Below are 14,587 nucleotides of genomic sequence, written 5' to 3' on the forward strand. Positions count from 1 at the left end.
TTGATCCTCTGAAAGTTCCAAATTATTGAGCGTTTCTTTTTTTTTTGTTGTTCCGCAATCAGAAGGAGGGCAATCAAGACCGAACTTGTTTATAATAATGATGAGTAATTATGAATAATAACAATGAAGACCATATATGGATCACTACACAGAGGCGGCGTGTGCGGGGGCTGGGTGCCACCATGCTTAGCATCTCCCAGATGTGCAAACCATATGTTCTGAGAGAAATTAAAAGAAAAAAGAGAAGAAAAAAAGACAGACATGAAAGGAATTTGCAACTTGGAAAAAGCAGCAAACAGTCAGTACAGATAGCATTATGGCCAAAAAGAAGCCACATGAAAGACGCTATTTATTTAAAAAAAAAATTGCACCACTTATTCCATTTCCTGTTCATAAGTTCTCCCAGCAGATGGTGACCAAAGGCACGTGGAAGTTTGGAGTTTCTGCCTCACAGCCCGACGTATATGATGCATGTAACGGCGTGAAGCGGCGCCTTTATCATTTACAGATGCTTTGGTGCGTACCAGGAGGTCACTACAGCAGAGGTGAACAAAAGGGTGGAAACAAAACCGAAACACGCCATATTCAGTTATTTTAGTAAAGAGGATCTGTTTCAAATCTGCGGTTTCGTATGGAAAAGTGTTTATTTCAAATCACAGCTGGCAAAGATCCCACTGTATAATCAACAGTAACATTTAGATAACCTCTTGCAAATTACAGCATCTTGACAATTAGGTTCTTGTGGCTGCTTATTTTTAACTAGGCATGAGATATTTGTGTTTTTAAGGTAAATTCATGCCGAAGTTAAGGTTTGTTGGGACAACAGCATTGCAAATATGTATTATTTATTGTCTTTTCTGAATAAATCATGTTTCATCAGGCACTTTGCTTCCATGTGATTTTATGAGCTGCATATTGTGGCAAGTTGCCCACCAACTAAAACAGCCTAACAAGGTCAAATATATTTTGTTATAGTTAGTAGTGGTGATTCGTCAAGCATAATTCCTTTTGTCCCCCTTGTTGTTCACTTCTCATTCCCCAAACAAATAAAAAAAACTATTTTTCACTCATAACTACAAATAAAATCAGTGTATGTCCAGTGTTATTGAACGTAATGCTGTTGGCAGACGAAAAGAAGGCCATTTTCATCGCGAAAATAGATCAAATGTGTTAATTTCCAACATCTGCAGACAAGCTGTGGGTCCATCTTCAAATAAGACGGAAAACGCGTTGAACGCTGCCCTCTACTGTCGAGTCGGTGTACTGCAGCAGATACGCGAAACTCAAGGGCAAACGTTAACAGTTGTAAAACAAATGCTGGGAGTCTTTTTTATGATAGCATAAAGACATTTAATTGGTCAGCATGGCTGTCTTTCTATGTCTTATTAATACTATGCATTAGAATGTTCACAATAAAAGAGGTGTAACTACATTGCTGCTCACTCACTCAAGTTTCTAATTCTACCAAATGAACTTCAGCTGCTGCTGATGGTCTTTGTCTCCACTGGATGTGGTGAATTGTCGGTATTGCGGCTCAGCTAATGACTCTGAACGTTCGGCTGCGGTCGGTGGCCCGAGCAAGGCCGGCTCTGCATTCATGGTCGCATTTAGAAAATCCAGCTTGGTTCTTTCAGTCGCATTATTGGAGGCGGCGCCGTCGCCACCAAACACCACAGATGCATTTGCAGCTCGCCGCGCAGACGTAGCATCCATGTGGAGGTCAGGAGTGCTGTTCTCCAGCTGCACGCGCGTCTCTTCGCGTCTCTTGAGCAGGGGCCCATCTGAGGGCCCAGGAGAGGTCATGACCCCGTGTGACACAACAGGCCCAACTGTGAGTATAAAACATCAGATAGATAGATAGATAGATAGATAGATAGATAGATAGATAGATAGATAGATAGATAGATAGATAGATAGATAGATAGATAGATAGATAGATAGATAGATAGATGCAGCTTAACATTAAACAGCTTTAATGTGTAAAGTTAGATGATGACAGATCGACCGAGCAGCAAACAAAAATAAGAGTCTGGCATGTGCAGTAAAATGGCCATTGGATGAATCATATCCTGCAGTAATTAATCACCACTTTAGTTTTATGTGTTAATCAGCAGCAGGCTCACCTGTGCATGGCAGTGTGTTCTCTATGCTCCACTGCATTTTGTGATTTGTCTCTTTGAAGGAGAGCAGCACACCGACCCTGTAGAACGGCTGCAGGAGGCGTTTGCTGTCGGGGCAGGCCTGTAAAACAAACCCCCGGCTCAGGCTCGGACCCTTATTGGGGAAGATGCAGTGAAAACAGGAGCCCGTCCTGCTGACCTTTGTCTGGAGTATTTGGGCCGAGGGGATGGTGAGTGTCACAAACTGGCTGGTCTCCTGCACAGTGAAACGATCCGTCTGGTTCACCGACACGCTGCTGACTGTCAGCGCTTCGGGGTCATGGCTGCCTCGTTTGGTCAGACCCACGTGCCTTTTGAGAATGTGCAGCACAATGTCCTCTTTAATGGAGGTGGTCACTATAATACAGGGCAAAATGTCCTCAAAAGTGTGTATATTTATTATAATACTTTTTTTTAAAAAGTATTAGTATTAGTATTAGACAGGTTGTAGTTTCTTCTTGCTACTAAAGGCAGCAGATTACCTGTTGGACATATGGCTTCCATACTGTAGGCATACTGGCCGCTGACTAGCTTCAATGCCAGGAATTCTCCTACATTTCCCAAAACCTGCATCAACAACAAACAGGGCAAAATTATCCAACATCCGTTGCGATGCGTAAACAGACCACTAGATGGCGGAATTGAACGTGTTAAAGATTTACATCGACAGGGCTCAAGACCTCCGTCCTCCTGCCCTGAACTGAGACGTTCGTCCCTCTCACAGCGGTGCTCATCTGGATCAGGCTGGCATCCTCCAGAGCAACAATGAAGTCGCCCAGAGACAGAAACCACTGCAGCTGCGTGACCAAACACACGCTCAACAAAGATTTACCTCCAGACGTCCAAGCAAATAAAGGATTGAGGCATCAAAATAAATTAGTACCTCATTTCCCCAGTTGACATTGGGAACTTCTCTGGTCACCTAATGATGAGAACAAACCTGATCAAAATCTCTGATTGAAATGATCCAAATACGACCATGGCATGCTTACCTGGATAAACTCTGGGTCACACTGGATTTGCTCTCTGCAGGGTAGCACAGAAACCACAGGACACTTCATTATAAGCCTTGGAGACCTGCTTCTGAAGCCGTTTATCCTCTTCAGATTCAGTACAAGTACATGGTATCCACGCTGAATGAGAGCCAGAGATGTACCAGTGATGAAGCTTGGCCGCAAATGTCAAAATCTGTGAATGCAGACTAGAAAATGCTCCGACAGTTTGACAAACCTGATGCTGCACCGAGCAGCCAGAGTAACTGGCTCTAAAAAGGAAGTCATTGTTTGAGTCTTTGTGCAGTGAGAATCCACAGGCAGACAGCTGGAGGTTCAGGTGATCCAGAGAGGCAAGACTGACTGTTGGGAAAAAACCTGATATTCAGCTTGTCTTCAGTGTGTGTGTGTGTGTGTGTGTGTGTGTGTGTGTGTGTGTGTGTGTGTGTGTGTGTGTGTGTGTGTGTGTTGGGGGGAATCACCTTTGCTCTGTAAGGTCTCCGACATCCAGACTCTCAGTTCTTGTGCTCTTGCACTGTGGATCGTCGTCTCCATATATTCAGAAAAACACGTCACACCTTCTGAAAAGACAAAAATACAAAATACAAAAATGCACCACATCCTGCGAGAACACCGGGAGCAATCGTGTCAGTCAAATAAATCGGTTCAATAACATATACAGTAGATGACCTGATGATGTCGGCGTCTCACTCAATTCTCTTTTTTGGACAGGAGATGCATCCCCCAGAATAAAACGCAGTACAAAACTGTAGAAAGAACCCTAACGTGAGATGTTATATCAATAATAATAAATTTGATGATGCTTAAAATGTATTGTACTCACACAAGTCTGCAGAAATGTGTCTTGTCCATACCGCTTGCCCTAAAAGAAATGCCCGTAAGAAGTCTGATCCTGTATTTGTAGGCAGGTGGGGAAACAGGTGTGTTTGCGTTGCGTTTTTATGTGTAAGTGACAAAAACTTCAAAAAGAACCATCATTGTCTCCAAAAGGTCTTTAAAACGATTTAGCTGCATCTATTCACTTCCTTAGATCTTACTTCTTTTTTTTACACCCACATTCCAAAGGAGAAGAATTAGGTATCATAGTCGTGCACTATAAAACATTTTATTCCATTTTTAGATGTTCATTTATTTAACATTATTCCCAATGCATACTTTTGTTTGGGTTCAACGTTCCGTTGAGCAGTTGGGGGGAGATCCAACAAATTAATCTTTGAGGGTTGAAGGATTGAAACGCTCGTTCAGCAGAGATAATTGTACAATATTAGAAAGTAAAAGATTTAGCTATATTACAGGTGAATACACCCTTAAAGGCAAACTACTAGTGAAATTTATTTTTAAAGTAAATTTCTCCACCCCTACCAAAATTCACAATGTACTCTGCCATCGGCATGATGTCATCTGTTGAAGCTGGCCGGCCATTTTGTTAGCTAGCGTGTGGCGATAGGGTTAGCTTTGCAGTCACTTTTTTCTGATGCTTCTGCTGTTATATTGCCGCAAATAGCATTCCCTATCGACATTTGTATTTGAGGGTAATTTTCGACAGCACTTTGTTAGACAGGAGCACTATTTGGGTGTTTGATGTCAGTAAAAACGCGTCAAACTGGATGGTCATTCATTTTTTCCAAGCTGTCTTGAGTTTGCTAGCTTGTTAGCGAGCCAGCTAACTTGCTTCAACGTGCTACCAGTGACGAATTTTAAAGAACTTGTAAGTTTTCATGGCCGCAAATATTAAACATTGGGGCAATCGGTGGCGGTGCGTCTTCTGCGTTTTATAAGATTTCGTTGTCTGCCTTTGAGTGCCCTTGCAGTTGAGTTGCGTCACCTTGCTAACTGGAGAAACTTCGCTAGAAACTCGCGTGCATCGTTACAGTGTTTACTGGTAACTTGAGCTCTAGCCCGGACCGGCCTTCAACCCCCTGGAGTCATGCCGTATTTATACATTCGTGTGGCCGAGGATGAAAATGAAGAGCCCATGGAGATCCCATCGGAGGACGACGGAACGGTCCTCCTGTCATCCGTGGCAGCGCAGTTCCCAGGGGCGTGCGGGCTACGGTACAGGAACCCGGAGACGCAGTGCCTGAGGGGGGTCCGGCTTCTGGAGGGCGTCCTGTACGCACCGGAGAACGACTGGGGAAACCTGGTGTACATCGTCAATTACCCAAAAGGTGAGACCAGGTTTGGTGGCCGGGACTTTGTCTCTTTCCAGCTTAACTTGAAATATGTAGCCTAGACAAGAGTGTTCTCATGAAGAATGATTGCTTGTTTCTACGGTAAACCTTAATAATTCATATTCTTTTCTTCAGTTTCACCAACATCTGATGCATCTGAGGCCGCGTCGATTTATGTTTCAGATAATAAAAGGAAGATGGAGGAAATAGATGCTGCCTCTGCAGTGAAAGTTAAAAGGGGCTTTCAGAAAACGTCGGATCTCATTGTTCTTGGGCTGCCGTGGAAAACGACAGAACAAGATCTGAAAGATTATTTCAGTACCTTTGGAGAAGTCATCATGGTACAGGTAAAACATCCTCATGCTGTTGGATATTTTTAGACCGCTCATTTGAGGATGTGCAGCTTGATTTAGTTTTTTTTTTTTTTTTTAAATTGTATCTGTTTCGCTCCAGGTCAAGAGAGATCTAAAGACCGGCAACTCCAAAGGCTTCGGCTTTGTCCGGTTCACCGACTATGAGACGCAGATTAAAGTGATCGCTCAGAGGCACTTGATCGATGGTCGGTGGTGCGACTGCAAACTTCCTAACTCAAAGGTAGGCCGATAATGATGGCTGGGATTCAGTTGGGAGTGTTTTTATTTAAAACGGAAAATTGTGAAAGTGAAAAATAGCAAGATTCCACAGCGGCAGCTGATCCCCGGCTTTTGTTGTCTGTCCTGCAGGCGTGTCCCGATGATCGTAAAGTCTTTGTTGGCCGCTGCACAGAGGACATGACGGCCGAGGAACTGAGACAGTACTTTATGCAGTACGGCGAGGTCACCGACGTCTTTATCCCCAAACCTTTCCGGGCTTTTGCGTTTGTCACGTTCGCGGATCATCAGGTGAGAGTCTGGAAAAGCGAGGAGCAACTTTGACCCGTTTGGGGTTCCGATACTAACGGTGCTGTGATTTGCTGTCCAGGTTGCTCAGGCCCTGTGTGGAGAGGACTTGATCATCAAGGGCGTCAGCGTGCACATCTCCAATGCCGAACCAAAACACAATAATAGTAGGCAAATGACGGAAGGAGGGCAGTCCGGGGCTGGTGGGTTCAGCCAGGGCTACGGCAGTAATCGTTCTGGGGCTAATTTAGCGGGGATGGGGCTTAACCCGGCCATGGTAGCCGCTGCTCTGCAGAGGAGTTGGGGGGTGATGGGCATGCTGGCTAACCAGCAGGGTCTGACCACAGCGGCGGGCACAGCCAGTACCACCCGTGATCAGACCTTCAGCTCTGCCAGCACCAGCTACAGCGGCCCCGGCTCAGCGGGCGTCAGCTGGGTCCCAGGCACTAACGCGGCCTCTAGTGGCGGCTTCAGTCCTGGGTTTGGTAACTCTGCAGAACCCAGCAAGTCTTCCAACTGGGGCATTTAGAACTTAGCATTAGCCTTTTCTTTAGTCAAGCTAGGTCAGTCTGGTAAGTATAACTACAGGGAGAACTCTTTGTACCTTATTTGAAGAAAATATCGCCTTTTTATTTTGTTTAAAGAGAATTTATATGAGACGTTTGAGCAGTTTTTGTAGTTGCACACTGAATGTGTCGCACTCTGTTAATGCGCATTTATGTTACATGTTGTGATCATGATCAAAAGAGCCCCTTTTCCCCATAATTCCTCATGTGTATGCGCCTGAAAGCATCATTTATTTTAAAAAAAAAAAAAACTTTTTTTTTTTGGTTGTCATCTTTTGGAACCGACCTGATGAAAATCTCTTCTGCAGTTCATCAAGCGTTCCCCAATTTCCCGGGAGGAATGGCCACACTGGCAGCAATGTTCAACAGATCTCAGTATCAGTTCCCCTCTTCCCATGTGTAAATGCTTTGACATCAAAGAACACAACTTCACTCTGCATTTACTGTGTGGACGGTGGGTGTCGTCTCCTTTCCATCTCCCCTTTATTAGGAATTAGTGTTTGGAGATCAGTGGTTGGTGAGAATGAGCCGTTATGAGAGCGAGCATGCGAGCGTGTGCTTGTCAGAGGAGACGAACCTGTGGATTTGTGCGGGCGCGGGCGCATCACGCCGCCGCTGTTGCCACCAATCCTCTGCAAGGTTCAAGCGCTGCGCCCGTCTGTACCTGGTACCTCTTGACTGTCTGAGTCTGATGTGCGTGCTGGCTGTCTGTGCTCCACTTCCTCCTCTGCTCTGTGTGGAAAGGCGACTCTGGAGCGAGCTCGGAGGATGGCGTGTTGAGTGCTTGTTCCTCTGTGGAGGTTGTGTTTCTGACTCTGATTTGTGAGGAGAATAAACAGAACCTGACGTATTTCTGTCTATGTGGATGACACTGAACTGCCCGCACTTTAATCCACATGTGTAGGGGCCTCGGACACGGACAGCCCAGGTTTTCGTCCAGGTTGGAGTCACTTGCAGAGGAGCTGAAGATGTCGGCGGGACTTCCACTGGAATTGTTGCATGACTGCCTTATTCCTGAAAAGGACCATCTTCACTTCGCTAGCAAGACCCCCTCTCTCGCTCTCTCCCCGCCCCACCCGACCACAGCGCTAAGAAAATTCTAGCGGACCGAACCCAATTGGGCCGAAGGCATTTGTCTCCACCCACAAACGCCACAAATTGACCCAGACTCACTCCCACCTCCAGCATCGCTCCGACTTGTGAAAGACAAAACCTGCCTTAAATTGAAAACCCTGCATCTCTGTCAGCGAATCGTCTCTCTCTGTCCTGATTAATCACCGATAACAGGATCGTATTTACGGCTTGGTTTCCCTTTGGTGTGAATCCTGAGGAGGCAGCGTGCGTCCTTTTTTTTTTTTCTTTCTTTTTTTGTTTTTGTTTGTTTCCTTTGTAAAGTGGTTCGATGTACGAACTGAGAGGTTATTAAATGGATTTTAACAACCAACCATGCCAGCAGGAGATCACTTTGTGTTTTGAACTATTTTAGTATTGGAGTGTAAAATAAAAGTTGAGTTTGTAATCACCTGGTTTGTCTCAGTCTAGATGTGCATACACATACACAGGAGAGCGCGGGAGGACTTTATAAGTTTATTTCTTTTGTGTAGAACCCTGTCCATTAATAAGAAACAACACACATATATATTCATTATGATAAAGCTGGAAAAGTACATTTGATCCTACATACATTAGTCTCCCTCAATGGCTTAATAAATAAGCTTATTCTATCTCATTTGCAAGAAAAGGCCCTTTATTATTATTATTATGGAAAAAGCATTCAACGTTTTTAAATGTTAAATGCTTATTAGATGAGACTTTCCGCGTCTCAACATTTAAAATCTTCAGAGAAGCTGCTCGGACCGCGTCCGTCGTGACCACGTGATTCCAATAAAGATTTGTCATCAAAGGAAACCTTTTAGCTTTTCTGGCACATCAAACATCCCGAATTAAGCTCCAACACCCTGAAATGGGCTACGTCGTTTGTGCTGTAATGTTTTGGGGTTTTTTTTCGGGGGGAAGGGGGTCGTCGCAGTCGCCATAGTTACTGTTGCGTAGTATGACGTTATTGCCCCGCACGTGACCCGTTACACATTATTATTCAGACTGATCAGCTAAATCCAGATAAATGCGACGGCTGAAGAGCACCGACGCGCAGGCGGTTGCGCCAGGTGTTAAATGTGAAGGTTGAAGGTTCTGTGGCACGTGCAGCGATATGAGGCTTTGTTTGCCGTTAGGACGCAGGTGTGATTTCCCATAATTCCCCTCGGCATCCGGAGCCGACTGTCTCAGCAGGGATCAGAGGGCTGAGCGTTACGTTTTGCGTCTGAAGCCCTCATCAAATACAGTAGGATGTCAATGAATTACTGTCTTATACCTCTGCTCATTACTATAGCGGACAGGATCCATATCAGACTGTCATATGTTTAGAATTACAATAAAAACGAAATGTAAAAAAATGCATTTAGTAAGTTGTACTTTTAAAATGATTCAAATTCTCAGCAGCACCGATTGTATTATTAAGCGGCAGTGCTGTTTTGGTGTTTGGCGCCATCTGCCGGACATCGTGTGAATTGATGTAATTCCCGATGTCCTGTCATAAAGGTGTAAACAACTTTTGTTGTAAGTCTGGTCTTATTTTGGTGCACTTACTACCCCGATGACAACTCATATAAATTAAAGCTAAATTTTAAATGTTAAATGCTTATTTAAAATGATTTAAACATGTACAGGATTGAGAAATCTATATGCTAAACATAAATGTAATCATTGAATCCTGTGAAGCAGGAATTTTAAGTTCTCCGACTGTATAATTACTAGTTTATTATTTAATTCCTCGAGTACTATGCCAACTTGAATTTAAATGCATGAGAGATTTTAATCATCTGTTGCCCAAATTAGTGTCACAAACAAACAAAGAGTAAAATCCTGTTTACAGCAGAGAGTAAGGACCACACAAGCTAATTATAAAGGGATTAGATTCTTTATTTAGCCTAATACAGCACAGTGCACTGGCTAACTATAATCCAGTGTTACCACGGTGAACCCAGGGCCCACGGCACGGTTTGGCGTTAGCCTGAAAACCAGCATAAACATCAGGGTCTTCCTGATGGATCCAGCAGCGTCTCCTCCTGTTTCCATCATCATCGAATTTGCTACAGTAAATCTTTTACAACACACATGATCTATCAGTCCTCCTGGTGATAAATAAAGGTGGTTTTAAAGGAGTAGAAAGTCTAATTAAGGTAGCTGAGGTGGGTGGCAGAGATATTTATGACAGTATCTGATGGGTCATCTCGTGGCTCCTTGGTCTTTGGGGTGGCGTGGTCCTCATGCGTTGTAGGAGGAGGAGGAGACGTTTCCTCCGTGGCCGGTCCAGTTGGTGTGGATGAACTTTCCGGGGTTTGACAGCAGCTCGTACGTGTGCGCTCCAAAGTAGTCCCTCTGTGCCTGAAACGCAGAGCAACCACACTCGCATGAGACAAGAACAAGAGATTTGATGTTGTGTTCAGTTCCAGCGTCTCCGTCTGTCCCACCTGGAGGAGGTTAGCGGGTAACTTCTCGTGTCTGTAACCGTCGTAGAAGGACAACGCCGTGGTGAAACAGGGCATGGGGATCCCGTGCTGGACGCCCGTGCTCACTGTCCTGCGCCATGACGCCTGGGCAGGAACAGAAAAACAGGCTCATTTCATCAACAGAGGTTAAATCAGGAGAAGAGGAAATGCTTTGTTTCCTCGGGTGTGTGTTCATCTGGGTCTTACAAATGTGCGTTTGGACACTTCCTCATACCTGACAGTCCTGCACAGCCTGGCTGAAGAAGCTGTCCAGCAGCAGGTTCTGCAGCTCGCCGTCTCTGTCGAACGCCTCTTTGATCTTACCCAGGAAGACGCTACAGGGGGAGGGAGACGGGCGTTCAGCTCGTATTTCAACTGTGGAGTACGGCTCATTACCCAGCATGCTTTTCAAGCCGCCTCTGGTGGGTTTAAGCAACAGGCGTTTTCCCCACATTCAGTCTTCCTCATTTTACTTTTAGTCCGATTCGCACAACAGTTTCAGAGTTCATCACGTTTCTCATTCAAAGACGCGACAAAAAGGAAAGAAATGACAGGGTTAAATTGAGGCTTAGCATCAGAAAATGCACTGACAATATTCTGACACAACGGTGGACATGAAGAAGACTTTTGTCCTCGGGAAGTTCGTGCTGAACCCGACCGCATGTCTCACACTGCTGGTGAAAGATGCGTGTTGACATGTGGGAATATTGCACCAGGGACGGGTGGGGGGGGGGGGCATGTTCTGGCCACGTGAGGTTGAGGCGAACCTTCGGATGATGCAGCCTCCCCTCCACATCAGAGCGATGGCGCCGTAGTTGAGGGACCAGCTGAACTCTTTGGCCGCCTGGCGCAGCAGCATGAATCCCTGCGCGTAGGAAATGATCTTGGATGCGTAGAGAGCCTGCGGACACAGACGCACGCAGCCTTTTACGTCACTATATATTTGCCCCGAGACGGTTGATTGATGTTACTGTCTGTGTATTGATGCTTTTTACCTTTCTGATGTCCTCCAGGAACGCAGCCTTGTCGCCGCTGAATTTGACCCCCTGCGGCCCTGAAAGGCTGCGGCTGGCCTCCACTCGCTCCTCCTTGAGAGAGGACAGACATCTGGCGAAGACGGCCTCCCCTGAGACAAAGAGGAGAAGGGAGGGAGGAGAGGGGGAGGCGGAGGAAGGGAGACACCTTAAACCAGTGAAGAGTAACACAGAAACAGAAATGATCGCCGAGTCTCACAAACATGACTCAGCAGTTTTTTGGGTTTTTTTTAAAACATAACTAAGGCAGCAGGAGACAATGAAAATTATTTTGGCGATGTAGCGCTGAGACCAGAGGTGATGGGGGCAATCGGACAGAACGTTGTGTTGTCGTCCACCGTCCCCATAAAGAGTGCTTTTTCCTTTTGAGGGCAGAAAATGCAGCCGAGCCCACTGGTCCCTCCTGTCCTCAGCTCAAACAGAGGAGCCTTTTGTAAAGTCCCTCCGACATCCTACCGTCATCTATTCTCTCTCTCTCTGCGAGTGAGCAAACAGACCCCGGCTCTCCAGTGTCCACAGCAGTTGCAACACTGGGCGTTCTTTCTTTGACCTGGACATTGATGAGGGTTTTGAAACCATCATGCAGCCAGAGCAAAGCTCAGAGCTGCAGAGAGCGCACAAATCCCCCTTATGTCACTTGACATGAGCAGACTGAGAGAAAAGCCTTCAAATCTTCTTAGCGGCTGCGCATTTACCGCGTTCAGTCGAAGACGCCTCGGGGACAAGCTAAACAACTAGCCTCTCATTTCTGGAAACCATGTGGAAATCTCCCCGTGTGTTGTGCAACGGTTTTTGCAATGTCATTGTGACGGCAGAGGAAACCCGACACTTCCTCGTCTGTGACATTACCGATCAGAGTGACGGGTGTGCCGTACTCCAGGGCTGAAATGGCCGTCCACTTCCCCGTGCCTTTCTGCCCGGCGCTGTCGCGGATCTTGGGCAGCAGGTGTGTGTTATCAGAGTCCTTGTACTTGAGGATGTTCGCCGTGATCTCAATCAGGAAGGAGTCCAACTCCGTCTTGTTCCAGTCGTCAAAAGCCTGAACACGAACAAATAAGCTCGTACGGATTACCAACGACGTGTGTAAATAAGCAAACAACAACGACGACGCGGTCGTCAAATCGCTCACCTGTGCCATCTCATCGTGGTTCATTTCCAGGACGTCCTTCATCAGGTGATACGCCTCACAAATCAGCTGCATGTCGCCGTACTCAATGCCATTGTGGACCATTTTCACAAAATGCCCGGCGCCCTCGTCTCCGACCTGCAGCGTCGAGGCCGATCATTGTGAGGCGGGAGGATGATAAACACACCAAACCCCGAACCAATGAGGTGTCGCTCACCCAATCACAACAAGGCTCTCCCGTTCCAACCTTGGCCGCGATGCTCTGAAAGATGTCTTTGATGTGCGGCCTGAAAAAACAGAGAAATTTAACTGTGTATGCTTCATCCTATGGCAGCTCCGCTGTCCCCGACAGGTCGGGGTTTCATATTAGCAGTTTATGATGCATCAGAGAGTCTGTGAAGCCTCACCAGGCCTCCTTGTGTCCTCCTGGCATGAGGGAGGGTCCATAACGTGCCCCTTCTTCTCCGCCACTGACTCCGCTGCCAACAAACAGCAACCCTTTCTCTTTCAGACTCTTACAGCGCCGCTAAATGACAGAAACACCAGAGCTGAGAACAGCCTCTGTTCCGTAAGGTCCGCTGGTAAAAAGCGCTTCTCTGTCACCTACTGTTGTATCTCTGTACTCAGAGTTGCCACCATCGATGATGATATCCCCGGCCTCGAGTAGGGGAACCTCAAGGACAATACACGCAGCACAGACACACCAGTTAGGACGGCAGGCCTCATTCACGAGTGATTTTAATGCAGCCGAGGACGCGGGGCCTACCAGTTTATCAATGAAGTCATCCACCGCCTGGCCAGCTTTGACCAGCAGGATGATCCTCCTGGGCTTCTTCAGCTTGGACACCATGTCCTCCAGAGATTCGGCTCCGATCACTTTGGAACCCTTCGCCTCATTCTTCAGGAAGTCGTGCACCTTGGACACGGTTCGATTGTAGGCACAGACCTGCAGAGAGAGGATTGCTGATTACTGCGAGGGAAAGCTGAATTACCAGGAGCGGTGCACCGGTCATGACCTTACCACAAAGCCGTGGTCATTCATGTTCATGATGAGGTTCTGGCCCATGACAGCCAAACCAATCAGTGCGATGTCTGCTCTGTGGAGAGAATGGGAGAATTTACATTCAATGTTCCGTGGAGCACCGGGTTACAGCCAGAACACGGCAATAGAAATTCCCCACCATTTCCTCCATTGTTGACATTCAGACTGTAGAAACTTTTTTCATTTAGAACGTATTTTCAACGTTTAACAAGCACAGTGTAAACTAGTCAGAAGCTGCTGCTTATCGGTTAAGCAGCTAAACCATACATCAAACGGTATCACTTTTATTTACTAAAAACTAAGGTAGATTAGCTTGCACGCTGCTAGCTCAATATACTAAACTGTCTACCCCAAATATTCACGCGGAAGAAAATCGACAAATTCTATATTCTACAAAGACCACACATAAATCATCACAAACTCTCTAATTCCCGAATTTTTAAACTTACTCAGCCATGATGTTGTACGTGTAAAACTACTGTGAAGTAACACTGTTCGAATGACAGTCGAGCTCACTTCTCTCCACCTCAGATTTCTCTCACTTCCTCATTCTCCTCCCAGTGTGACGATCAACGGCGCTCGCGCACACCCACGTAGGGTTTCCACCAATCAGAGAGCGCTGGTCAAGCCGTCGCGAGCGGTTTGCGGATTGTGATTGGTCCATAGACCTGAGCAGAGATCTCGCTTCTCTTATTGGCTGAATGAGACGCTGCACGCCTCAGGCCACACCCACAGCCCGATTTCTGTCGTTTATCGTGAGTTTAACAAAGATGGTGGCTGTAGTTTTCTTAAATAAAACATTTAAATTCGTCAAGCTACTCTTTTCCTTCACACATATATTAACATGAAACCCGCAATGTGTTATGACAGCACACGTTAAACGCGAAAATTACATGACCTTTCATGTTATTTTTGATTTTCAGGTTTCACCTGATGGATCCGTGACAAATTATTTTTGTTAGTTAAATATAAAATAAATAGGGAATTCACCGCCACCAGACAACACTAATAGTTCACCAAGTATATTTTAGCAAGTGACTCGTTTAGATC

At 46.0% G+C, this 14,587-nt stretch overlaps 3 protein-coding genes and 1 long non-coding RNA gene across 12 annotated transcripts; 2 read left to right on the forward strand and 2 right to left on the reverse strand.

The window, feature by feature from the left end:
- Positions 1 to 707: 707 nt before the first annotated feature.
- ciroz (ciliated left-right organizer protein containing ZP-N domains) lies at positions 708 to 4,360 on the reverse strand. The gene is made up of 12 exons (XM_011602423.2): positions 4,328 to 4,360; positions 3,996 to 4,064; positions 3,842 to 3,918; positions 3,634 to 3,732; positions 3,390 to 3,514; positions 3,152 to 3,292; positions 3,043 to 3,081; positions 2,822 to 2,956; positions 2,642 to 2,726; positions 2,320 to 2,516; positions 2,124 to 2,241; positions 708 to 1,829 (listed from the first exon to the last, which is right to left on the reverse strand). The coding sequence occupies exons 2-12, from the start codon at positions 4,022 to 4,024 to the stop codon at positions 1,462 to 1,464; spliced, it is 1,413 nt and encodes a 470-aa protein (XP_011600725.2). The 5' UTR covers positions 4,025 to 4,064; positions 4,328 to 4,360; the 3' UTR covers positions 708 to 1,461.
- Positions 1,711 to 3,022, forward strand: LOC115249081 (uncharacterized). 2 transcript variants are annotated; one of them, XR_003887787.1, is made up of 3 exons: positions 1,711 to 1,831; positions 2,183 to 2,350; positions 2,884 to 3,022. It is a non-coding gene; the product is annotated as an uncharacterized lncRNA (long non-coding RNA). The 2 variants fall into 2 exon arrangements; XR_003887786.1 differs by having other exon boundaries at positions 2,816 to 2,942.
- Positions 4,361 to 4,576: 216 nt separating the features above from the next.
- On the forward strand, positions 4,577 to 8,309 carry tardbpa (TAR DNA binding protein a). 8 transcript variants are annotated; one of them, XR_966402.2, is made up of 7 exons: positions 4,578 to 5,340; positions 5,479 to 5,690; positions 5,797 to 5,937; positions 6,066 to 6,224; positions 6,304 to 6,424; positions 7,096 to 7,241; positions 7,692 to 8,309. XR_966402.2 is itself a non-coding variant. In XM_003963127.3 (6 exons), exons 1-6 carry the CDS (start codon positions 5,100 to 5,102, stop codon positions 7,188 to 7,190), a joined length of 885 nt encoding a protein of 294 aa, XP_003963176.1. In that variant the 5' UTR covers positions 4,577 to 5,099; the 3' UTR covers positions 7,191 to 8,309. The 8 variants fall into 8 exon arrangements, 7 of the variants coding, with proteins under 7 accessions (XP_003963176.1, XP_003963175.1, XP_029689228.1 ...); XM_003963127.3 differs by having other exon boundaries at positions 4,577 to 5,340; positions 5,527 to 5,690; positions 6,304 to 6,388; positions 7,096 to 8,309; XM_029833368.1 differs by having other exon boundaries at positions 7,096 to 8,309.
- A 1,436-nt stretch (positions 8,310 to 9,745) lies between these two features.
- On the reverse strand, positions 9,746 to 14,131 carry pgd (phosphogluconate dehydrogenase). Its single transcript, XM_003963125.3, has 13 exons — positions 13,987 to 14,131; positions 13,517 to 13,592; positions 13,262 to 13,441; positions 13,103 to 13,168; positions 12,903 to 13,021; positions 12,713 to 12,782; positions 12,499 to 12,633; positions 12,219 to 12,408; positions 11,331 to 11,461; positions 11,103 to 11,236; positions 10,571 to 10,670; positions 10,318 to 10,440; positions 9,746 to 10,231 (listed from the first exon to the last, which is right to left on the reverse strand). Exons 1-13 carry the CDS (start codon positions 13,992 to 13,994, stop codon positions 10,112 to 10,114), a joined length of 1,452 nt encoding a protein of 483 aa, XP_003963174.1. The 5' UTR covers positions 13,995 to 14,131; the 3' UTR covers positions 9,746 to 10,111.
- Between the last annotated feature and the right edge of the window lie 456 nt (positions 14,132 to 14,587).

The sequence above is a fragment of the Takifugu rubripes genome, chromosome 3 (genome assembly GCF_901000725.2).
Source record: "Takifugu rubripes chromosome 3, fTakRub1.2, whole genome shotgun sequence".
Taxonomy (NCBI): Eukaryota; Metazoa; Chordata; class Actinopteri; order Tetraodontiformes; family Tetraodontidae; genus Takifugu; species Takifugu rubripes.